Source organism: Ixodes scapularis, unplaced genomic scaffold, assembly GCF_016920785.2.
Source record: "Ixodes scapularis isolate PalLabHiFi unplaced genomic scaffold, ASM1692078v2 PGA_scaffold4__175_contigs__length_147842914, whole genome shotgun sequence".
Taxonomy (NCBI): Eukaryota; Metazoa; Arthropoda; class Arachnida; order Ixodida; family Ixodidae; genus Ixodes; species Ixodes scapularis.
In genome coordinates this window covers 94343412-94368226 of record NW_024609879.1, presented here as the reverse complement: position 1 = coordinate 94368226, position 24815 = coordinate 94343412, and the positions used below count along the sequence as shown (strand labels likewise).

At 47.6% G+C, this 24815-nt stretch overlaps 2 protein-coding genes across 2 annotated transcripts in view; both read right to left on the bottom strand.

The window, feature by feature from the left end:
• Positions 1-24815, bottom strand: part of LOC8024671 — a 288655-nt gene that overhangs the window by 182224 nt on the left and 81616 nt on the right. The window lies entirely within an intron of this gene.
• Positions 18861-24815, bottom strand: part of LOC8035979 (aldehyde dehydrogenase family 16 member A1) — a 65949-nt gene continuing 59994 nt past the window's right edge. Inside the window, exons 12-13 of the mRNA XM_040209765.2 lie at positions 21546-21731; positions 18861-20973 (exon numbers count right to left, since the gene is read on the bottom strand). Of these exons, the coding sequence (XP_040065699.1) occupies positions 20674-20973; positions 21546-21731 (486 nt within the window). The 3' untranslated portion in view covers positions 18861-20673. The remainder of the gene's footprint in view (positions 20974-21545; positions 21732-24815) is intronic.

The following is a 24815-nucleotide window of genomic DNA, read 5'->3' as shown; positions in this document are numbered from 1 at the left end:
TCTAGTAGTTCTCGGGTCTGGCTGTGCGCGATGTCGCGAGGATTGTGTACCTTCTCTGTTACTTGGAAAAGAAACGGCCTGGAGACAAGACACCGGGTTATTTCTGCGAATTTATAACGGCAGCCTCAGTGTATAGAACGAAGCATAAATTTACTTGCTGCTATGACTCTATTCAAACGACATACTTTTCCGCGGTTCCTACGGAAACGGTGGCGGGAATGTTTCTCAGATATGAAATTCGGTTGCTGGATAAAACAGCACGCGAAACTCGGAAGCCTGTCCCACGCCCGATCGTGAATCACACGATTGAAGCTTCGCGCAACGAGGAAACTGAAGCGCCGAAATGCCCGAGCAACTGTTTATTATGCCAGTTGTTCCCTTTAAAATTGTGCCGACCGGCGATCTTTTTCAAGGACTTGGCAACATCGACGAAAGATATTAAGACACTACGCCAACCACAATAACGACAACAACATAAACAACAGACGTCATTTCCAGACGTGGGAAGAGCCCATAACAGCTTAAAGTGGGATTCAAATCTCAATAGAGAGTTTGAGTAGATCGTATAGTCAGGCTACGCTATTTGTAGCGGGAGTTCGTGCTGCCACTTGGATGCATGATCTGAAGCGCGCGCCCGTACCGGTAGTGGGCCTTTGAGAACTATAGACGCTTTGCAGCAGCTGTGCATGGACGCCGCCATAACTGATCTTCAGTTTTTGTTTCCTCTTATTCCGTTTATTTCACTTCATGATTACCATAGCAGGCCAGGTTATTGCTACTTTAAGTGCTACTGTGTCCTTTTCTAAAGAATCGGCCTTTGTAGAGGATCGTCAACCACCGTTTCAGTTGCTCGGCATCTCTGTAAGACAAGAGAAGGTCAGCAATGGCGGCTGTAATTTGGCGCGTGTGTAAAGCGTCTATATGCTAAACCTCCCGGATGTCAGGCGTGTAACACTGAACACTGGCACGCATGTTTCATTTTCTCTCAGCTTGGATCATTCAAGGGGCCGTGCAATGATATTCGCTTAGAATGCTTTCCACTTTACACGAGCTTCCCGGCACTTGTGTGACCCAAGTATATAGTCGCACGCGACGACACTGAGAAACTCCTTGGTGGCGGTGTAATTGCAAGGACAAAAGCGAGCATTTTCTTTTAATCTATCCTTCGCAAAACTTGATGACGTAACTGGATGGTCGCAACAACCCAAGTCACGATATTTGAATGCGGCTCATAGATTGGACCAGAGAATTGCGTGAGCACTCGATTTGGGCTCGTGATAATCAGTAGCTCGAGAAGAATTCGGGTAGTGGCCCGTGTCCAATCGCTACAGTGCCAACAATAGGGGTAATCACTGGACGCCATATTTGAGGCCGATGTTTTGAGCGAATGCTCAGAACGAGCTCACATTAATAGGCTGCTAAGACTTTCAATCTTGATGGTGCGAAATGCACTTTACAAAAGAACTGCGGAAGCTCGCCGTCTGTACGCGCTCAGCAGCGGCGCGCACAGCCACCTCATCTATACTCACAAAGCCTGGCAGTTCGACGACGGTGCCGTAGAATACCCGGTCGCAGATTTGAACCGCGAGGATCTGGTAGCACAGAGCATTTCTCGGGGAAACTAGACGTCAGAGCACAGCTTTTGCAGCGGCGAGGACCCGTAACATGGTTTTCAAACCCGACGAAAAAAAAGAAGAGGCAGCGCGACGAACGCGAGGAGCATAAGCGGACACTCCATCGCTCGGGAGAAGTGTGTTCCGGCGTCTCGCCGCAGCGGGGCGCCCGTCATGTGGCTCTTCTAGAGTGCCTTCATACACACGCGCGCTTTTGCTTGAGTGGTGACATCTCAGTCATTTTTCCGCCCAATCTTTTTTTATGCATTTTGAAGTGCGGGCAATCTGGTGTCACTCAGCTCGAGCGCGTAGCTTTGGCTAATGCGTAGGCGCCATTTTACCGCCCAAGTCACGCACCGAGTGCGCGAGAGCGTCACGCGCTTGCATACTCAGGGCAACAATGGATCTCTTCACCCTGAGACAGACAGACATGTAGGCACCCTAGGCTCTTCTATCATCCGTTGTCTGCCGCTCTAAATTTTCAATTTCGGCGGCCGCTTCTCGTGCCGATCTGTCAGGCTTTGTCAGTATAGAGGACGCTATGACACAGCTGCGTCCGCTAGTGATTACTCATAGCTGAACCGTAACATTGTCTGGAACTCAGGGCGTGTCCTGCAGTGCTTTGCCAACCCTAGCGCGTGGCTATGATCAACAGTGGCGGCATAATTGACTCCAGATCACGGGGCCGCTTGTTCTGGCTATTCTGGCTATGAGTTGAGGGATGAACTCTGCTGATTTTTCTTTAATTTATTCTGTGACTTCCATTACAGTGTGGTGAAAAACGAACCTGTGTTTCATAGGTCATTTACGTCAGGTAATCCTTCTAAGCGGTATTTGCGCAAAGTACAACAATTGTTGCATCGCCCCTCTCATAATCATAATGTGAGGTTTGGCCATCTTTGCCGTTACGGGCACCATCACCATCGGGCGTGTCATATTCGACTGACGGCCATGAGCCGCGGCGAGAGATTCAACCGTTATAAAAACTACTGAAAAAATTGAAAACAGTAGGTCCGTGAGGATGTTTATTTAGGCAGCCATAGAAAGTGGTGACTCATTTCAGCTCCAGGGGTTCTGGTTTGGTCACCACGAGATTTAATTTGCTTCTCCCAGGCCGTACGGCACTGCGGTGCGTCGGTCCGCCAAAATCTGGAAAAAAACTATTGGATCACAGCTGCAAAGGGCACTTGACAAGGTTGTAATCCACAAAAGACCTAAGACTCACTCTTTCTGTCGACAAAACTGCATTCCTACCGTCCCAATAGAGCACCGAGCACAGCTGTAGCTATGCACCGAATATAGGTGACGCCCATCTTCAGCACGTTACTATTCAACGGTACCTGAGCATCGTAATTGAAAACCACGTCACCTGGCGTCCGGAAGCAATACGCCCGCTCATTCAGTGTCATCAATTGATGTGCGTTCTTCGAAGCTTTCGCGAAGTATCCTTGGCCGCTCACCACAAGGTCTCCTCGCACTATATCGTGGGCTCATCCTCTCTAGGATGCTTCACACTGTACCACTCCTGAACCTCACAAGGTCCCAAATGCAAGAGCTCGGACAATTTCTACCTGACGCATTGCGACTATGCCGCGGACTCCCAAGATGTTCTACAAACATAGCGACACTGGTAGAGGCCCAAGAGAAAGCCAACTATCTTCCCATACAAGACAATGAGCAATACGCTACCCGGTGCGGCTCCACAACACCACGTCGGCAATTTCCCTACTGACCAGGCTCCGCTCACGACCACTCTCTTGCCTCGGAGTTACGGCAATGGAATTCGAGGAGCAGAATGAACCCCCTAAGAATTTTTTTGTTCACCCCCTACCTCCTCCTACAACCTTACCACCTTTGGATGTGGCCAACACTTTTCCATTCCTCCAGCGAAAAGCACCTGTCACTCCTATCGTAGCTCGTTCTCTTGCTGAAGATCAGCTCGACGAAAAGTACGGTGGCTGGTTGTACGTTTTCACCGACGGGTCGACTCAACCTGAAATGGCAACTTCCACTGCGGCCTTTTTGATATCCTCGATCAACGTGCAGCAAGCCGGGAGGCTCAACTTCTAAACAACATCAACATCTGCGGAGCTAGTAGCCATCTGCAAGGCTCTGGAAACGCTGCTCAAACTTGAACCTTGCTCAGCTGTCGTTCCAACGGATTCCAGAAGCGCACTCTGCCATCTTGAAAACCTGGAACACACACCACCACTTGCACAGGAAGCTGCCCACACATCCCGCAAGGTTGAAGCAAAAGAATGGAACCTGACTTTCCAGTGGATCCCGTTCCACTGCGGCATCAAAGGCAACGAGCAGGTCGACTTCCTTGCAGGTAAGGCTCACGATCAAGAAGTCCCACAATACTTTATATCACGATTCAGCAAGCCCAGGCGTCTCATAAATCTCATCACAAGAATGCGACATCCCCACGACGGAGTAGCATCTGACAACGCTCCTCCTCCGCAACCTGAGTCCAAGCTTAACCGGAGAGGGTCCAGCATTCTGCATCGCCTGAGAGCAGACGGCCAATTTGCAGAGAAAAAGCTACACAAGATATTGCGGGAAAACAATATCCAAACTGCGGCACCTGCGGGACACCAGAAGACACCGAACACGTGCAGTGGTTGTGTCAGAGATATGACACCGCTCGAACAGAACTTCGTACCACTCTGCAAGCAGCCGGCGCCGTGGTGGCCACAGCCCACCATTTGATGTTCCCGAAAGGGGGTAAGCGCCAAACTGAGCTCAACTATCGAACGGTCATGAAGTTTATTCAAGGAAGGGGTCTCACATCGCGACTTTAATGCGTCGTTTGCGACCGACAGCTTCAATATGACGCGCAGCGACTGTTGCGAAAAAAAAGGAAATCGGGCCGACAGCCGACGAAGCGAGTGTGATCGCAATGTTTGGTTTCACATGCTCCAACAACTGCGTGATTTCTGTCGGCGCGGCCGGCTGGTCGGACACAGACGCGAGGCATTTGACTTTGCCTAAAACACAACACAAACGTCTTAATAAACACAAATGGTTTACGAATACAATATGTAACTAGAAATCGTTAATAATTAACCATTAAACCAAACGTCTTAAGGTGTCTAAATTTATTTTCGAATACGCAACTATCGCGAATGAAACCTGGCAAATGAACAACTGGTTGACATTGAACTGATCTTACCGACTCTGCGACAAAATACCAACTTGGTGGAAACCAGTCGCAAAGTCGCTGCGACAGTGCGACTGCGATTTTTATCGCACATTTACTGGAAATCGCACCAATTTCGGACGAGAATCGCAGCATGTGAAACAGCCTTTAGTCTTGAAGATGTGATGTCAGTGCGAGAGCAGAACTTGACACTGTCATCGTATCGATTCGACATCGCTGGTAAAACGATAGGCTTTAGCGCTGCCTGGGGGGAGCTGTGTTCTAAATCTTAGCCAAATGGATTCGAGTTACTCCGGCGGCTGGTGTCACGTGACAACATAGATTGAAAAGCGCTGGACGCAGGTAGGTGTTGGAACCCTGGAGTAAGATCGAGTAAATTTTGGAACACGGCCCTGGTGTGACACTTTGTGTTTTAATACTTGTATATCCGCGTACACTTCACCACACTTTGCACATATTTAGCTACCCCTCATTTAAAGTGGTTTTAGGCAACAGACCTTACCCCAGGCACGTAGCTTTGGGGCGAGGGGGGGGGGGGGGGGGGCATGGGGCCCGACCCCCCCCCCCCCCCCAAAAATCTTCCATTTGGCTGGGGCCTCCTCTCCCCCCTCCCCCTCATACAGCATTTTTTCATGGAAGACGCCCCCCCCCCCCCCCCCCCCCCCCCGAAACAAAATCCTGGCTACTTGCCTGCCTTACCCCCCACATCCGAGTTACCTACTCGAATTTCTTGGCATGCCGAACGTTCAAAACCTATAGACCCTTTAACTTCTATTCCCCTCTCCTCTGCTCTTGCGAGTCTTTCCCCCGCGATGGGCGGATAACATTAACGCACGGGCATTTCCCCTTTTCCCGTCTAATCCTTACAACAACATCCCCCAGAACGTGCAAAGATAGCGTTCGTACCGAAGCATCATTTGCCGACGACAAAAAATTCAGAAAACGCCGCACGCCGGCGCACTTCAATAGGGACTTTCAGCAGACCGTTACCGTGTTCCGCGTACCACACCGGAGCCTTTAAAGCCTGCTTTTAAGGACGCACCCGGGTGATATCGTGACCGCGGGGCGCGTGCTTAAAAGCATGTTTCAAAGGCTCCGGTAGGGCGGTACCCAGAGCACGGTAACGGTGTGAATAGGGAATTGTAGTAGACCGTTTCCGCAGCCCGCTAAGCACCCGAATAGCGCTCCGTTATCCGCCACAAGACCTTCAACTATGCAGAGAAGGCTGGCGGCGCGCATGCGCAGCTGCGGCGTTTTCTTCGGGTATACCGTAGCGCAAAACCATGTATCCAAACGTTCACCAACTCGCCCAACAACAAACTATTTTACAATACAACTCCCTAATGTGTCGAGTTTCCCTGCGTTAAAGGGCGACATCTTTTTCCTTAGCTTCAACCCTTAACTCAAAAGCTAAATGAGAAATCACGTGGTCGTGACGTGCTTGTGGTGCACAAGCTTCTACCGTGCTTTCTAACACACCGTGGAACTTGTCATTCTCAAGTGATGATAAGTGCAGTCACGGCACTCATTGGTCACCAATGCGAATCCAAATGTTCGTAGACGGATTGATTGCTGACGAGCCCATACGTCAGAGTAACGTCGTGTCCAATGCTTGAGCCCGGGCCGGCTGACTTTGGGGCTCTGGGTACTGTGGGTGTATCACAGTGAAAAGGCGGAGAACTTTCGAAGAAAAAGAGGTACGGAATAGTGGGCTACATTTTTCGAATTCTCGTAGACAAAAGCAGGCCTTTCGACGTTGTACTATCTTTCTACTATATCGTAAACACGAGGTGTGTTTACGAACCCCTTCCAAGGACTAAGGGAGCTCAGCAGTTGACAACCCCCTCTCGGCAATCCTAGGCCGACTTTCTCACTTATTCCCCGTTAGTCCTTCAGATCTTGGTGACAGCGGCAGTCTCTTTTGACTTTGTCGGCCATTCCGAGCTCTTGGAGTCGTTTTTTTATTATTCGTACAAAATCCTCGACTTCTTTTTTCTTTTTTTCAAGCACTGATCCGGTGTGACCATGGTGGACGGATGTCCCCTGCACCGCCTGCACCTCGACGCAGGGCTTCGGTAGACATGCCGACGGCCGAGGGGAAACTGAGATTTACCGCCGAACCTAGCTCGCGATTCGATCGCCGGAAGCAAATTAAAATGGGCGGAATGGCTAGTGCCAACAGTTGTTGATTGCCTCGCTCGTCCTCCCGGAGGCATCGGTTCAAGGTTCCGCCGCACGGTTCAGGACGGAACCCGCTATCTGGAAGCAGATAGAGCACGTAGAGCGGAAAACCGACCGAGAAGCGGTTACGCCCAGATTAGGAGCGGGACGCCTCGGGGGTAACCTCTAACGACCGCACAAACGCCTCTGACGCTCCAAACAGAAGCCTCGTTAGGCAATCGGCGGAAGACCCGAAAGGTCACCTTGCCGTGTCGTCGCGTGCTCGAGGTCTCCGAGGTCGCTCTGGTAGCGCGCATGCCGTACACAATGAATGCTCAACCTGCTGGGGCACAAACTCGCTTACGTGAAATGCTCAAGAACAGAGTATTCAAACCTCGTAAACAAAACCACGTTGAGGACAGTTACCTTCTGACGCGACAAATAGCGAATGTTCACCTTTGTAACAAAATCGGGTGTTTGGACGGCCCGAGAAATGACCAACTCGCAATTGTTCTCTTTCGTAGCCGGTTGGCATTTTAACACCTCTGCGATAGGTTTGCTGGTTGTAAACAACCAAGGAGAACTGAAAGGGGCACGATTTGTTACCAGTATTGACATTCTTCTGGGGCCAACAGTCTCAAAAAAGAAGGGTGTATCCTTACACCCTTTGTCCCATATAAGATACTCCAAAACTCCAGTTAGCAAACTGACTTTGAACTCACGGTACCAACTTTCACGAGCGGCTTGATAGCCGAGTGGTACAACTTATTAAAATAGGTAATGTACGTGTGACTGACTACAAAAACAATAATAGGGGTTTTCTAGACCCTAGTGCAAAACCTCAATGTTTTCTTTCTGTGGTTTTTGATACGTATACTTTAGCTATTTAATAAGTTATATCACACCGTCATGAAGCCCCTCGTAAAATTTGGGGTCGTCTCTTCGACTGTAGGGCGTTGTACGTCGAATTGAAGTTTTGGGGTTCATTATATCGGACGAAATGGTGTAAGACGACACCCTCTTTCTTTTTTTTTTTTTTTTAGAGGGAAGTGTCATATGACGGTGCAAGTTTCGGGGAGCAAATGGCCACGTGGAGCGGCAAAACGAACCTGGAAGACACTATATTGTTCGAAAATACGCGCGTTCTTGGTCTCTCGCAGCGCATCTGAATGAACGGAACGCGAGCAAGAAAAGCTCGAAATAAGGACTGTACGCAGACGGCTGATTTCCCCCAGCACCTAAAAGTTTGACGAGCTTCACACGTAAGCATTTCTTTTTTCTTTTTTTTTTTTTCATTGGTTGGTCGTTTTGTTCCTTTTTCTTTTCTTGCGAAGGTGTAAAATAGAATAAGTGTCAGGGGATGAGGTATTTTACCTTTCATGAATATTTATAACTTTACCCTAGAATATTTGGAGACCTTGCGTTGACATCAGCTGAATTGAGGGGCGGATCCAGAACTCTGTCTTGGGGGGGGGGGGGGGGAGGGGGGGGGATTTGTAAGGATGCTATTCTCCCATTTTTGGTGTGCACCCGAGGGTCCACTCATGTCAAATTGCCCTCTGAGAAGGGGGGGAGGGGGGGGCCGACTTGGTTTGGGGGGGGGGGGGGGGGGCGCCCCCGTCCCCCCCCCCCCCCCTTGGATCTGCCACTGGCTGAATTACGAAGGCCCTGATCGCACAAAACCTTTCCGGAGGTCACCACCATTCTACCGAGGAGATACTTGAGCCTGTATTTGGAGAGGTTCGCTGTCGCAGAAACGACACCGGCGACTCCACATCTTACACGGGGTGCTTCTCGAAACGCGGGCTAAATCCTCCTGTAAAAAGTACGCGCAGAAAAAAAAAAAGTTGATGTCCAATTGATTTCTGCCAAAACGCATTTTATATAAAAATTAATAACGCACGGTATTATTAGCTTCCTAACTTGATTAATTAACTTTTTAGTCGGTCAACTTAAAGGTATGGTTTCAATCGTGGTTAGTCGGTGTCGCAATACAAATGTATCGCGACAGTAATACAGAAATACATTATGTCTTTATATTTTTCAACTGCATCGTGTATTCCTGTGTCGAAATACATTTTTGGGTGTAATCCTGGTATTGCGATACTATTGCCACGCGCGTGGCTGAGCGAGCGCGTACGCAGCCAAATGCAATAAAGAAAATAAGAAGAAAAAAAAAGTACGTGGCCGGATGGTTACCGTGCTTGGCTGTCGCGCGGAGGATCGCGGGGTTCGATTCCAGCGAGTGGAATGTTCTTCTATTTATTCTTTCTACTTGGTGTCCTCGCAAATTTGAGAACTTTCTTGTCTGATCGAGTTACGAATGTTCTACGCGCCGAACGTTCTAAGCTGAATGTTCCAGAAACTCACGGCGGTACAAAAGGTGGCAAGCCGGAGTCAGTTTCGCCCCAGCACTCGACGCTGCTGTTTCGCCGACATCGACGCCTGCGACGCTAACCTACTCCTTTTTTTTTTTTTTTTTTTTGGGCACAAGTTTGCCCCATTAAACGGTCAGTTTATTCAGTTATTCGCCGCCTCATCATATGTCATTCGTGACAATATTATATCCAAATAATTACAATTTTACGTATTCCGATATCATAGAAGCAGAACACGTTGGTGATACAAAAGTCACGTTGAGAGCCACACCTTTCGTGGTGACCGGCGTGTAGACGGAGACGCTACAAGCCGGCTGTTGAAACAGGCACCGCGAAGCATGTTACGGGGTGGCACCTCTCGATCGCTCCGGCCCATGGGCATTTTTGGGTCGGTTGTACGATAATATGTTAGGAGTTTTCTCTTCAAAACTACAGTGCACCTCTGTGCTGCCAGTGTGTCTTTTCCTGACCACCCGGTAGCATTTTTACTATTTTTAATAATAATGAAATTGTGAAGAATGGGTATGTGCACGCCCCCTTTATGGCAACCTCGTTAGCGTCAATTTGGCCCTATTTCTCGGTTTATAACTTCAAAGTCACACAAATATTGCCTTATGTTTTTGCAGACTCTGTTACTACATATTATAAACGTTAATTTCGGAGAGTTTAAAGAATATTAAAGGTGGCGTTTTTTCAAAAATGATTTTCAAAATAATGCATATTTAGTTAAATGCCCCTGTGTGAGGAAATCTTGTAAATTTCTGCCGCTAACCAGGACAACAATATTCATGCAAAGATGAACTATATAAATGGTAACAATGTCACACTAGTAAAGTTTGAAGACCTTAGCCTTTGTAGATACGGAGAAAAAAAAAACGTTTAATCGAGAGCGTTAATAATAATTGGGATTGAGTGGGTATTTATACAGCGTGTAGTTGGTCAGCCATTTCAAAATTCCGACGAGTCACTCGCTGTGGATGAGCAATTTAGCGAGTGCAGTACAACCGCTAGCCGGGGGTTATCAACATGCGTCATGCAGTAGTGATAAACGCCGGTTCGACGCTCATCCATATCGAAACGGGCAGGGGAGCCCAGGATCCTGGGTTCTGCAGCGCGAGTTTTCGCTCCACTTGCTCCGAGCTGGTGTGCACTAGCCCACTCGGCCACCGATCCCCCTCCAAAGCGTTATTGCGCAATGTGTCGTATTTGCGATTTTCTTTCTCAAAATAACGACCCGAATAATCGGTGATCAATACTTTTTGTCAATCCTTCCTATGTCTAATTTGTCAGTAAATATTTCTAGGTCCGTAGCCAAAACAATTTTTTCGGGAAAGCCGCCAGAAATGCCAACATCGCGCGATACGCGAAACGAGCACGTGACTGAGGGGTTGCTTACAAATTATTTTTCGCGAAAACAATTTCTTTTTTTTCAAAACAAGGATTTGTTTTACTTTTCTGGGCATGGAGCCAGCAAAATATTTTTCTTTCCACCGAAATTAAAAAAATGGTCGCCGGACATGGTTGTTCGATCTTATTTGAAAATGCCCTATAGCGGGTTCTATCGTGTGCGGAGGTTGGGCCCAGATTAGACGCGACAAAATAAAACATGTACTCAAAACCTTTTTCGTCGGAGCAAAGTAGCGACGACGCAGAGGGCAGCCGTTTTTCGACTTCTCTTTTTCCTTTCTCATCGCGCGGAAAAGCGCATTAAGCTTTTGCTTTATTTAAACCTTTCTGTGTGTGGCTCTCTCGTCTTCACCCTTTTCCGGCCTCATCGAACACACTCTCCTCTTCAGCCAAGCAACAGAGCCACCTCGCAGAAAGGCAGTGATTATTTCGACGCTCACCGTAAAAATATCCCTAAAATTATTTCAACGTCCGTGACGTCACTTCCGTAAAATGTCAAAATAGTAGGGAGATCGTTTTTCTCGTCCGCTACGGTAATAGTAAAGAAAACGTCGCAGCTCCGCATGCCCGCCGCCAGACTTGTCTGCATAGTTCAAGGTCTTGAGGCCGATTACGGAGCGCTAAGCGGCTGCGTAGCGGGCTGCGGAAACAGTCTACAGTCTAAAACTCCCTATTGTCTTTATTATTTCGATGTCCTCCTTCAATGCAGAAGCCGCAGCAGTGGCCGTTTTGTGGTTTCGTTCTTTTTAGTTTCGTATGGTCGTCGGTGTTATGTTGGCGTTTTGACGGATAGTTTCGGTCCTAGTTGGCATTGGAAACGTCATACTCAGCGTGTGTGGGGACTGGTTCGACAGTTTATCCTCTCGGACGTGACACGCCCGGTGGCAATGTTCTGACCGTTCTGAGCTCGCATCTCGGCACGCGACTCACTTAAAATTTTTAATATACCCTTTCTGAAATTCAGTGCCATCTGGTGGTTTAAATGGCAGTTTTAACTTTTGTGGCACTAATGGCGGCAATTAACCTCTAGCCTGCAGTATTTTATCGGGCACCATCACTTTCGCGAATCAACGGCAAACGAGAATGCTCTTCACTGTACAGTTCTTTCTCGATCATCTCTTTCAGTGTCGATGACCGCAAAGATGCAACCAGTCAGAACGAAGCACCAACCCACACAGACGTCTTGGTAAAGTTCTCTACATCAAGGGGCTTCGAAGCCGATTGGGCGCTACAAACAGGTTGACCGGGCCCTAGTTAGAAATTAACGCTTACGCAGCTCTTGCATTCAATTCCTGCTTCAAATCGTGATGACGTCTCGAATGTATAGGCCTCGAATCATCAGGGCAAGAGCGTCTTCAACTTCTTTCTTCATCAGCAAACAGAAAACCGCCATTACTACGACATATATGCCATTTTTTAGATGATGATAGTGATCAACGTGGCCAGACTGAATTTCTGAAAGGGTCTCTTTACAACAAAGGCGAGCTGGATATCCCTCTGTCTTGCCTGCACATAACCAATGTAAGTTCGTACACTACGTAACACTGAGAAATTTGGCGCGCTTTTTCTGTGCCTTTGTATCGTGCGAGCGCGTCTTCGTATGGTTGCAGTCCCGCTTTGCGTCTGTCTACCGCTTTGTTTTCAACCGGGTTTCATGAGTTCGTTGTGTAGTTTAGATTTTCTGTTTGGTTCGTGTATAACGAGCGGGTTAACCACAATACGAATGGGATGTTAAATAAAATGTTGTGAATGCAAACATTGCCTCCTTGATATTTCTTGACCGGTGCGAACGAACAAAGGTTCTGGCGCGGTTGTATGAAATACACGCATTTTTAAATCCAGTGCAAGCGGCTGTTTAAGAGAGATGAGAAAGTTCACGTTTCTTAGACTGAATCTGCTCTGAATTCAAACCCAAAAGACTTTTAAAAAATCGTACCCACTCAAAAAGAAAAGAAAAACAAAAACACACACAAAAAAAGTGTAGTAGTAGTGTTGCGCCTTACGGGGTAGTTCCGGCTGTACATCGAACCCAAATGAACGGTGGCAGACATGTTTGCTCAGCATTTTATGTCATGCTTCTTTCTCTTCTGGCACTAACACGAATTCTGCTGTGCTGCCCAAATACCTCAATTTTTTTTTTCGTTTGTTCCGATGAGCTGGAGGTAAAGACATGCATAGGGGACATGAAGTCGAAGTTATCTGCTGGCGCAGACGGAATACCAAGCTTTATTTTAAAATGATGTGCTCTTCTTTTAACGCCGGTGTTGCTTCATATCTTTAACCTGTCGCTAGAATCGGGCAGATTCTCGTCTATATAAAAGTACTCAGTGATATAGTTCCGATATTTAAATCAGGCGATAACACTATTGTCAGCAACTACCATCCTGTCTCTTTATTATCTAGTTTCTCTAAAGGTTTTGAGATGATGCTGCATAATCGTCTTTACAAATACTTCCGTCAAAAAATTGGTCTTGAGCAACACGGATTCTTGAAGGGAAAGAAAAGCCTAACTAAAGACGATGTATACCTTCTTATGAGGCTGCAGACAGAAACACTGCCCACGTTAGCTAAACTACCTCTCCTAGGGGTACCCGTCACTATATTCCTTCTTCTGCCCGCATTGCCGCGGGAGAAGGCGGACGCATACCACACAGTATGGGCATGCCAACACACAGCAACTATAGACCCAATCTCACACACGTCAAGGGAGCAGTGGGACTCCATCCTGCGTAGCGATGACCCTGCCTGCCAGCATTGGCTGGTAGGGAGGGCCACCGCGGCATTGGAGGCCAGTGGAATCCTGTAACTGAGGTAAACGACTTCTTTCCTACCCAATTTGTTTTCTTTTTTTAATGAAGATGTTTTCAATTTAAAATCGGTGGAAAAAAATTTGTGCACATTCTTAGATTATGCAGCGCCATTTGTTCATGGCCATCAACAAGTAGACGTGCATCTACTTTGACATGTCGAAGGCGTTCGACAGGGTCCATCATGATCGGCTCCTGCGTAAACTAGATGACTACGGCCTTATGTTTAACGTATTGTGATTGGTTCAGGAGCTACCTAAACGATCGTACAAACTGCGTTCGTGTATCGGGATTTATGTCCAAAGCATTTATTTAGCCGTCAGAGGTGCCTCAGGGGAGCAACCTGGGTCCACTTTTGTTTTAATCTTTGTAAATGGCATTGTATTTTCGGTAAAAAATTCTAGAATGCTTTTATTTGCCGACGATATAAAGATGTTTCGTCATGGTTAGTTCGCATTCTGAATGCAGACGGTTTCGAGGCGATGTGGATAACATAGTTAGGTGGTGCTTTAATAATGATCTCGTGCTTAATGAACATAAAACACAGGCTATAGGTCTCTGTAGAAAGCGAAAGCCCCTCGCGTTCAGTTATATCTTAGATGGCGTCGTCATCAAACGAGTGAGTGTTGCTCGTGATCGTGGAGTTTTTATAGATAAGGCGTTGAATTTTAATCATCACGTGTCGGTCACATGCAACGCATCACTTAGAACATCGAGAGCAATTTGAAATTTCATGTTCCACAAGACAATTTTCTTTCTACGCATGTAGCTCGTTTATTCTGTCGTCTAATTCGCTCAAAAATCGAGTTTGCATTTATAGTGTGAAATTGTATAAATGATACAGCATCTTGCTCTATCGAGCGTGTACAGAAGCGTTTTATTCGCATCGTTTTCGATGTTTTTTTTTTTACGTACTTTTTATTATTTTCACGATCGGCTGCTCAGGGAACTTGGTTTATGTACAATGTCTGAAAGACGGCGTTGTCGGGATATCTTGTTTTTACACAAACTTGTCAATGGGCTTGTCGACTGTCCTCTGTTCATTCTTTCATTCTTGTGTCTAGGAACAGCCGAAGCCTGAATGTTGGTGCACACAAATACACTCTTTGCACAAAAAGGGAACACAAAAACATTGATCCTAGTAAAGCTGAATGCTTGGGGCATTTTAAACGAGCGTTCACTGTCTACGATATCAATCTCCGCGCTGAGTACATTAAAATTCTTTTGAATACGCAACATGGCGGAAAGTGAACAAAGGTCTTGCACATAGAATGTGTTGGGGTTGCGACTGCTCACGCGTGGAACGGATCAAGAGAGCAGAGACACAAGCTCAGAACAACTTAATGTTCTATGCACAGCTTTATGCAAAAATATGTTATCTCGAAAATTTCGCCGAGCTACTAATGTCTGCAAATTCATCCTGTGTAACATTGACTCGTGACTGAAAAAAAAAACTGCCGGCCGTATTAATGGTCGTACACAATGCGTGCCAGCTTCCTCTGAACATATTCTAACCTCTCAGAGCCTGCCACGCTTCAAACTGTTCCAAACCACGGAGCCGAACATGTACAATAGAGGTATAAAGCTTGTGAAGCGCTGTATGTTTTCACGCCCTACCACGTTTGAGCCGTTATCGCAACTTTTTCTATCCGTCCACGTTTTTTCACACGTCTCCCCTAATACGAATGCAGCATGATTTTAACAAGTTGGATTGTTCGCTCCAGAAATATTTAGTGACAAGTCAACTTTTCGGCGTAATCTAGAGAGTATATTGTTTGCATGATCTTGCACATAGAACGTGTTGGGGTTGCGACTGCTCACGCATGGAACGGATGAAGAGAGCAGAGACACAAGTTCAGAACAACTTAAAGGAGCTGTGCAAGTTTCAGTGTTGTTGTCTCGACCTTTCTGAAGTAAAGAACAAAAAACCGCTTTTGCCTGCATGTCCTAGTTTTAATTTTAAAAATGGACAAAGATTGAGGTTTTCGGCACCTCTCAGCCCCTTCGCCATCTTCCAAGTCACGTGCGCTGTGATGTCAATGGGAGTTGCGCGGGGTTCCGGTGAAGCTCTCTCTCTAGAGCCATCAGTCAGCAGCGAGAAATCCGGTCGCGATCGCGTGACCACGTGCTGGCGGGCGCAGCGCGAACGATATGGTGCGGAGGAAAGTCTTATCCGGGTCCGGCCATGATCGTCCAACCCTGTCCCCCTCCCCCTCCGGTTTCTGTTTGCGGTAGCAGATAGAGCTGACGGTTTTGTGGACCTAGGATAGGTGGCGCCACTAAACTCCGTATAATAAAAGTTTTGTCGATGATACCAGGTTTTTAACGCATTTATATTTATGTTGGAACGACAAGATTTACAGACAAGTTACCTTTTATTGAGCAGGTATTCGCACTAATTGCTATCTTTCTACAAGACCCCCATTGACGTCACGCCGCGTGTTTCTCATGGCCGTCGCTCGCGGCTGCAGGTCGGGGAATATTCTGTTTTGCCTCGCGATTACGCGGCGGAATTGCAACATTTCGAAGGAAGGAGGTGTGTTTTGTGTCTTTTGTAACAGGGTGAACAATGTCAAAAGTAGAAGATGCCAATTCTTTCAACGTTAAAATCGTTGCACAGCTCCTTTAATGTGCCATGCACAGCTTTGTGCAAAAATACATAATCTCGAAAATTTTGCCGAGTTACTAATGTTAGCAAATCCATCCTGTGTAACAATGACTAGGGGTGTCGCGAACTTTTGTCGAACCAGATTTTTTTGTCGAACTTTCGGGCTTCGACTGGGTCGAACCGGTTCGACGAACCTTCGACCTTTTTACCAGATTCGACCGGTTCGACTTTGTGGACAGTGTGGCCAGACCTTAATACAAGCATGTCTACGTTTGGATTTTTTTTTTCTTTTTATGGAAAGGCCTATTTTATATTGTGAACAGGTGCAATTAAAAGAAACTAATTCTAATAAATGAAGAAGTCAATAACTTAATTTTTAGTACTGTATTAAAGGGGCGGTGCAACCATTTGCGGATTTTGGCTAATTAATTGCGGAAATTGATCCCGGCCACATAAAAAACGAAGGTCCTAAAACTATTCTTTCCTGCTTGCCCTAGTTTTAATTAAAAAAAAATAAAAGAAATTGGTACCTCTGGCACCCCTCAACTGAACGTTGAAGCGGCACCAGCTTCGCCTGTGACGTCACTCGGAGTGGCGTTGGTTTCCGGTTGGGTTCTTCTGGCTTCCGTTTCCCCAGCGCTCGCCGGCTCGCCGGGCTCGCCGCTCTCCCGCCGATTCTCGACCAACATGGCGGCACGGGCGGACAGCCTGAGCGACGTCGAGCGCAAGATGCTTGCGTATAGTAAGTCTTGGACTTGTGCGGCGGACAGTCGACGCGGCCGGCGGTCGACGCGGCGGGCAGTCGAAGTCGAGGTCGAGACACCAGGAACACTAACGATACCACGATACTACGGACCACGACCAACGCACTCCGTCGAGCGAGGGAAAGACAAAACGTCTGGGTTGCTCGTGTAGCCGCCGTAGGCGCCTCGGGCGTCGACGGATGACGGCAGGTTTTGTTGACTTGCGGTAGATGGCGCCACAAATAATTCATTCCCTTTTAGCGGCAATATTGGGCTTCTGAAGCGTTTCTGCATGCCTAAACAACAAGATTTTTTAAACTTAACCTTAAATCAAGCTTGCAATTGCCTAACACTATCACTTACAAAAAACACTCCGAATGACGTCAGACCACAGGTTCCATTTGCGGCCACCATGTGGCCGCAGGTTGGGAAAAAAAGCGTTCTTTATTTTGCGATTACGCAGCGAAATAGAGGTATTTTGGGATATGGTGGCACTTTTTCTTTTACTTATGCCGAAGTAAACAATATAAAAAATACAAGCTGCACTTTCGTTCAGTGTTAAAATCATTGCACCGCCCCTTTAACTGAAATAGTCAATCAGCGCTGCACTTTATTCATCTCTTAGCCATTATCATCCAATCCGAAGCCAACTGGCCAGCCTGTCGCGCATGCGCACACGAGTCGAACCTCAATAGAAGGTTTGTCGAACTTTCCACTAAAAGTTCGAAAAAGTCGAACCTGGTCGACCTCGAACCGCGGCCGGTTCGCGACACCCCTAACAATGACTCGTGACTAAAAAAAAAATCCGCCGATCGTAATAACGGTCGTACACAATCTTTTTTTGCACTTTTGAGTTGCTGTATTTGCATTTCCAGTGCCTCTTCTTCTTTTACCTTGCCTTGCTTGTCAGATGTCGCTATCTGTTCTAAGTTTTATTTTGTGAGTGCTTTTTGGGGTTTTCTCAATGATTATACATCTTGTCGACATTTGCTGTGTACCACACAAAAAGCCCTGCGCTGTTTGTGGACACATAAAATAAAGACTATTATTATTATGAAGTAAATAATATATTGTTTAGTCCACCTTGTATAGAAGCAGCAAACGCTTTGATTGCGACGGTAACAATATATATCTCAAAAAGTGAAATTAGTTTTCTGAGTTCCAAATGAATACAATTCGTAGCCAATGTGCGTTGTCATTACGTCTTCATAAAAAAAAAAAAAAAAACACGAAAAAACAAGAAACACGAAAGTATTTTAAAACCCTAATGCTATGACGAAGTAACTAACTCTAACGCGTTACTTCTATTCTTAAGTACCTGTAACTGTAACTTACATTTTGACAAAGTATATTAACTGTAAATAATTATTTCTAAAAAGTAACTTCCCCAAGACTGTCTAAGATACAAGATGTTCATTCTGCGGTAAATTTGACTCGAGCCAAAAAAAAAAGTCAGCCAAAATTTAGGCTCCACCTTGCAGTGAGTACTAGTTTGCTGGTTTAAAAGTTTTTAAAATCTCGTATTCTAGATCATGCTTCTTTTTTGTCTTTGGTATTCACTCGTATTCAGACATCTACAATAATTTTTTTTATATAACAATGCATTTCAATCTCTGTATTTTCGCCCCAACAAAATGTATTCCGGTATTTATATTTCCAAATACTTTTCCATTCTTCAAATATATTCCTGTTATGTTTCACCATCGTTTTTATAAACGAATTTTAGTATAAGTATTTTTGTTCTTTTTGTCATGTATCCCAGTGTCGGTATTTCCAAATACCTTTGAGAGTATTTCTACCCAACCCTGAACATTCAATGAGGAACTGGGACTGGACTGCGCGCACTGGTCAAAACTGAATTTCTTAGCCAACTTGTTCTGGGCGCCGTGGTCCAGCGAGCGCAGCGCAATGGAAAGCGTCGAAGAAAACAAACAAACGTGGAAGTCATACAAAGAAGGCATAAGACGAAGAAACAAGGCAACAGGATTTCCCAAGTTTATTACAAAAGTGCCGATCAGGTCGCGGTACAGCGCAAACACCATCCCGACGAAAAAGGAACATTTGCCAACACTCATGCACAGGCAGAGTGGGTACACAATGGAATCTGACGAAAGGTTCGACCAGAGTTGTCAGAGGCGGTAGAAAAGAACATTAAAAAATAGACAAAGAAGGGAATGTCAGGGCAGTGACTTGAGCACTCGATTACGCGACTGCAAAAGAGGGCAAGCAGCGCTAATAGACGAAAAGTGTTTGCCTGGCAAAGCTGCCGCTTCCCCGCTCAATGCAAAACCATCAGTGCGCGCCGCTGCCGTCGCAAAAAGAACGCGTCTTTAAAGGGAAGAGCGACGCGGTATATCTGCTCCATATGGAAACTGTCGACAAGAACAGGGACGTCGCCCAAACGTGCTCAAAAGACAGCGTGCGGTTGAACTACCCGCCGTAACCCGCTGTTCCTTGGACGCTTTCAGTCCCGATCTTCGGGACCTTCATCCGAACCCCGCAAACGACATCGAGTAGTCTGAATTCGCCCGACGAGGGCGCCCGTTCCCCCTTCTGCATCGGAATCTGGTCACGTGGTGGATGAAGCACGGAGCTGTTCAACCCGGAGACAACGTTTCGCGGCAATGCAACCGAATCGAGGCCGGATGCGGTTGCGGACCTGAAGCGCCGTCTAAAGGTCGATTCACACATTCGCGTCGGGTCGGACCGAGACAGCAAGATTTTTGTACCGTCGGTTGAACCGACTCGGATCGTGACGTTCACGACCTACGAAACACGCTTTAGATTTTCTCTTCGCGTAATGACATTCGGAGAAAAAGAAATTATAGAAAAACAACTAATCGCCAACATTGCGATTCGCGCGCGACTGTGCGTCATCGAGTTTTACGACTCGACGAAAACGTTTGCTTTTATCCTCGAAATCAAGACGCGACAACGAAGCTTCCGCGGGTAAGTGGTGCGCGCGATCCGAGTTGCATTACATAGCGCCGATATGTCCAGTGTCAAACATTTCAACCAATATCGCGGTGGTCCCTTTTGCCGCTATCATCGCTCTGGCAGTTGCGACAACTCATGGACACGACAACCCAAACATTATATTACGGTTAAAGACTTCGAAACGGCGGAACATAGTGCACAAAAAATACACCGATACCCACAAAACACGGGCGAGCCGTTCGATATAATCAAGTTCGTACAGCAAAACTGTTCGGAGGCTCTACTTTTCAAAGACAGCGATGCTCTAATCGTGAGACACGTAAAAAAAAAACAACGCCGGACGCTATGCGTAAAAGATTTTGTAATTAAAAGGCCATACATTTGAATGCCGCAAGTAGAACGTTCTTCCAAATCCGACATAACGCGGAACAAACAATAAAAACACAATAAAAAACGGTCGAACGAAGCGACAGTTTGATTTGCCACTGGCAATTTCAATAGCGTGTTTTTGAAACAACTTTCGAGACATCCGAATCGCCAAACCGCTCGAGAAGGCTGGCGGGCGAACCTGCGACAACAGCTTGCATGTTCTAACTGCTAACTAGGTGCCGTCGATTTCGCTGGGTATCTATTAATTTAGAAAACCAGTTTCCAAATACGAATCTAGAGCGGTCAGGGAGCGAGCCGTATTTGTTCGAAACATGTTCCCTTCTATGGCAATGAAGAGATCCCATGGAGTCGCACTCTGCACATCATCTGGATTTCCGCAGGAAGATGTCTATATGTAAAAAAAAGCAAAACCCTGCCATCTCTAAAAACAAAACCTACAAAAAAACATCAACAGCAAGGAGGCGTGTTCAGTTGGCGAAAACTTGGCCCGAGGGCAGCCAGACGCTTTTGGTGGAGGTCCCGTGGGCGGCGAAGAGCCTTCCCGAGCAGTGGTCGTCCACTTCCCAGTCGCGGCTAGCGTCCCGCAGCCAGGTGGCCTTGCCGCTGTGCGCGGCCGCCCGTTCGACGAAGGCCGCCGCCAAGTCCGACTCCCCGTGGTACCAGACGGCCGCCAGGTCGTGGTGCTCGGCCAGCGTGCGCACCAGGGGCGCCTCGAGTCCCGACAGCACGTTCACCACGCCCGCCGGAACGTCCGACACAGAGAACACCTGCGCCAGACGGATTTTTACGCACAGCGTGTTTTTAGAGGATCGTTTCCTACTAGCAAATCGCCACCGACGAGCGTCACGGACGAGAGATCCGTTGGGAACGTAAAACGCCGTTCACACTCTTGCGACCGAGTACGACCGAGAGAGACCAGACCGGCTTTTAAGCCTTTTGCGGCTTCTTAGGACCGGGTGCGCTGCAGCGGAGCTGGTCCTAAGAAGTCGCAGGAGGCTTAAAAACCGGTCTGGTCTCTCTCGGTCTTACTCGGTCGCAGGAGTGTGAATGGTCCTTTACAGACGCAACAAAGATGAAACGTTTACAATCCCCTGTAATGTCGAATTAGAGCTCAGCTGTTGAGGAGGAGGAGGGAGAGTACGAAGAGGAGGGTATGGCCCTGCTCTTCCTCCTCCGATTCCCTGTAATGGCGAATTAGAGCGCAGCTCTTGAGGGGGAGGAGGGGAGGGTACGGAGAGGAGGATATGCCCTTGCTCTTCCTTCTCCTCTCCTCCCTTTAACAGTACAAAAATAACACTAAAATTGCACATTTTTTTGTCGGGTGGAGGTGGAGCAGTACCTCACACATGTGGAGAGCCGACAGCGGAGAGCTCTGACTGGCCAGGGCCACGACCGTGTTGCCCGTCGCGAGGGCTGCCGCCACCAAGGTGACGAAGGACAGCAGCGGGGCCGAGTCGGAGCACACCACTCCGATAACACCCAGGGGCTCCTTGATGCTCATCACGCCGCCCGAGGACGTCGCACTCTGCAAGAAAAAAGGAGACGGGGGCCTCTACAAAGAGCACCGGGCACGCTGAGACACAAGTCTCTCATTTGGGCCACCTAAGGACCATGAAGTTCTCAAAGCGCGGTCCGGGAACCTCCAGGAATCTGCGGCGACACTGTACTGAATCCGAAATCGCTCCACCGTGGATCGGCGAGTCCCACGATTCCTTTTTCTATTATTGAAATGTTGAGGAACCCCAGAAGTCGCAGGCAACACCAGCGCCGGTACGGGATTTGAACCCACCAGCTGGGGATACGTATCTCATGACCTCCTGTACTCTTGACCGGCACGTTCGGTGGCTCCCATACGAGAGACCGCTAGGACGTTTGCCGATCTCTGCTGTTAGGAGCGCCAGCACCGTATCATGAGCAGCAACGCGGGATTGAAAGGATATAATTATAAATGCTGTACTTAAAAAAAAAAGATAAAAAGAAAAGGTTTACTATTTTTTGTAATGCCGAATTAGAGCGCAGCTCCTGAGGAGGAGGGTATGCCCCTCCTCCGCACCCTCTCCTCCTCCCCTCCTCCTCGCTCTCCCCCTCCTTCATCCAACTCCTTCCTCCTCTCATTCTCCTCCCCCTCGTCCTTCCCCTTCCCGGCTCCCCCTCGTGAAGTGGTCACGTGAAGGTCTTGGCCCTCAGTTCACGAGGGGGAGCATGGGAGGGGGACGAGGGGGAGGAGGAGGGCAGGAGAATGAGAGGAGGGAGGAGAAGGGGGAGGAGGAGGGGGGTAGGAGGACGTTTCGTTTACTGTGAAGGTCGTAACCTTCGTCGTGAGCTTCACGCGTGACGTCGCGTGTTACGTCATTGTGGCAAATATCCCATGATGCAACGCGCAGGACCCGCGTGACGTCACGTGTGACGTCATTATGGGAAACGTGCCATAATGTAACGCGCGGGCCACAAGTGAGACCCGCGCGTTGCATTATGGTACGTTTCCCATAATGTAACGCGCAGTGACGGGGACGGCGACGCCGCTCAAGCCGTAAAGGGGCGCCTAAGAGCTGCGCTCTAAAAAAAGGAACAGCAGGTGCGTCAGGGTGTTTAAGCAACCATCGAAAGAGACGACTGGTCTCTCCGCTCCAGAGGTTCGAGTTTGGTCGACGCGAGATCTAATTTGCCTCTTCCGGAGCCAGCAAGATAGCGTTCATAGACGGTTTGTCCGGTAACGTGAGCGAAGAACGCGGTTCGCCTGTTACTAAACGTCATTTGCGGACAAAGACAAAAAAGCAGTACGTTGTTTGTTAACATACCGGGAAAAAGTTGATCATCCGCTACAGACGACGCGGCAAAGTGGGACCAGACGCATGCTGAAATTTGGATCTTCTGCTATTTCACATTGGAAGCACTTGACATTCCGCGCTTCGTCTGCGACTCTCGGGTTCTTCTGCTGCCGCACACTAGCCGACATCAACAGATGGATGAAGGAGTACCATGGTAAGCACATTAGAGGCCGCGACCCCTTTCTCGCTATCTGTCTGTGTGTTTGTGAGACGTCGCCAAATGTTTACCCGATTGTGAGCTTGTGAAGGGGTGAAAAAACGTCTCATTGGCTGAGAACGCGCGAGCTGTGGCACCACGTCCAATCGGCAGCCGAAAGCGCTCTCGCTCCCACCTCGACCAAAATCGGGCCCCAGACGAACCCTTTGACCGGGGCGGTATGACTGTTCCGCACAGGCATCAATGAGGCAGTAGCAGTAGCGATTCGACCAAACACAGATTCTCAGCCAGATCGAAACGGGCAGATGAGCGAAAGGTTCCAACCCGGGACTCTAGGGTCTGTACCGCGGGCTTTGACTATACGCTTACTCGGACGTCAAGAAGAGCGCCAAGTCCAAAGGTGCCACGGTTAGGAAAAAAAAAAAAAAAGCCTCAATCGAGAAATCGGTCTCAACAGCCAGTTTGGCTACGCCATCGCTGCCGCAATGCATCGAAGGAACTTTAGTCATTACACGTGCGGCAACCTCGTTGGAGCTCTGAGTATGCAGAGCACGAGAAGGCACGTACCGTCTTGAGCACTGCAACCTGGGTCCTATGATCTAAAGTTACTGCGGCTTCACACGTGCGTTGAGGGCTTGGTGAGATCGGTCTATTTGTGCCGCATCACTACTGGTTCTTGGGTGCAAGGACCCTCCAGCGGACAGAGTACGAATGCGGTATTAGACTCGAACCCTCGCGAACCTAGTACGGCGGCATTTCTATAGGGGATACTGTCCAGACCGGTTCTAAAGAAGTCAACGGGAAACGGAAATCACTTCGCTATATCCGATATTTCGTTATAACCGACTTTGTAATAACCGGGCTCAACAATATTCAATGGACGCCATGCTCAGAACAAGCTTACATTAGTAGGCTGCTAAGACCGGTAATCTTGATAGTGTAGAATGCACGTTGCAAAAGAACTGTGGAAGCTCGCCGTAAGTCAGCACGCGCTCATCAGTCGTGCACACAGTTATGGCCGTCATAAAGCAATTATACGGAGTGCAAGTTCGTCTGCTCCTTGCGGACCCAGTAATGAAGGAGCACTTGACCATTTGTAGCAGGTTCATACAAACATATTGGTTTGGAGCAGCCAGTAATGCTTTTGTAGCAGATGCCAAGATCTGTTAGCACACCACTTGAGAATGAAAAAGTGATTGCACCTCTAAATGAGTTCATTTGTGATAGTGATCAAAGGTTCCTCTTTGAAACTGGAGCATATCAGTTATTACCATTTGTGATAAGAATAAGTAGGGCAAAAAGGAACAGAGTCCTCTTAAATAGGGCTCTAGTCAGAGTATGTTTCATATACAGTGGGTATTAAAAAGTGGTTTAAAAGTGAATCATAGCGCAACACTTCATTGGGATAAATACTCTCTCCCCTCCCCATTTTACACTCGGTAGTTTGTTTAGCTTGCAAATATAATTTCTGTAAAATGCCATCAAGCACCAGCATATTGTCAGGATGAAGGTGACCAGATGATGAATAGAGAACTGAAAGTAAAGATTTAATCGGCAAACTTGTGTCAAAAAAAAAATAGCGTCGAGACAGCAGAAAAGCGGGCGGCGATTTGGCGGCGTAACA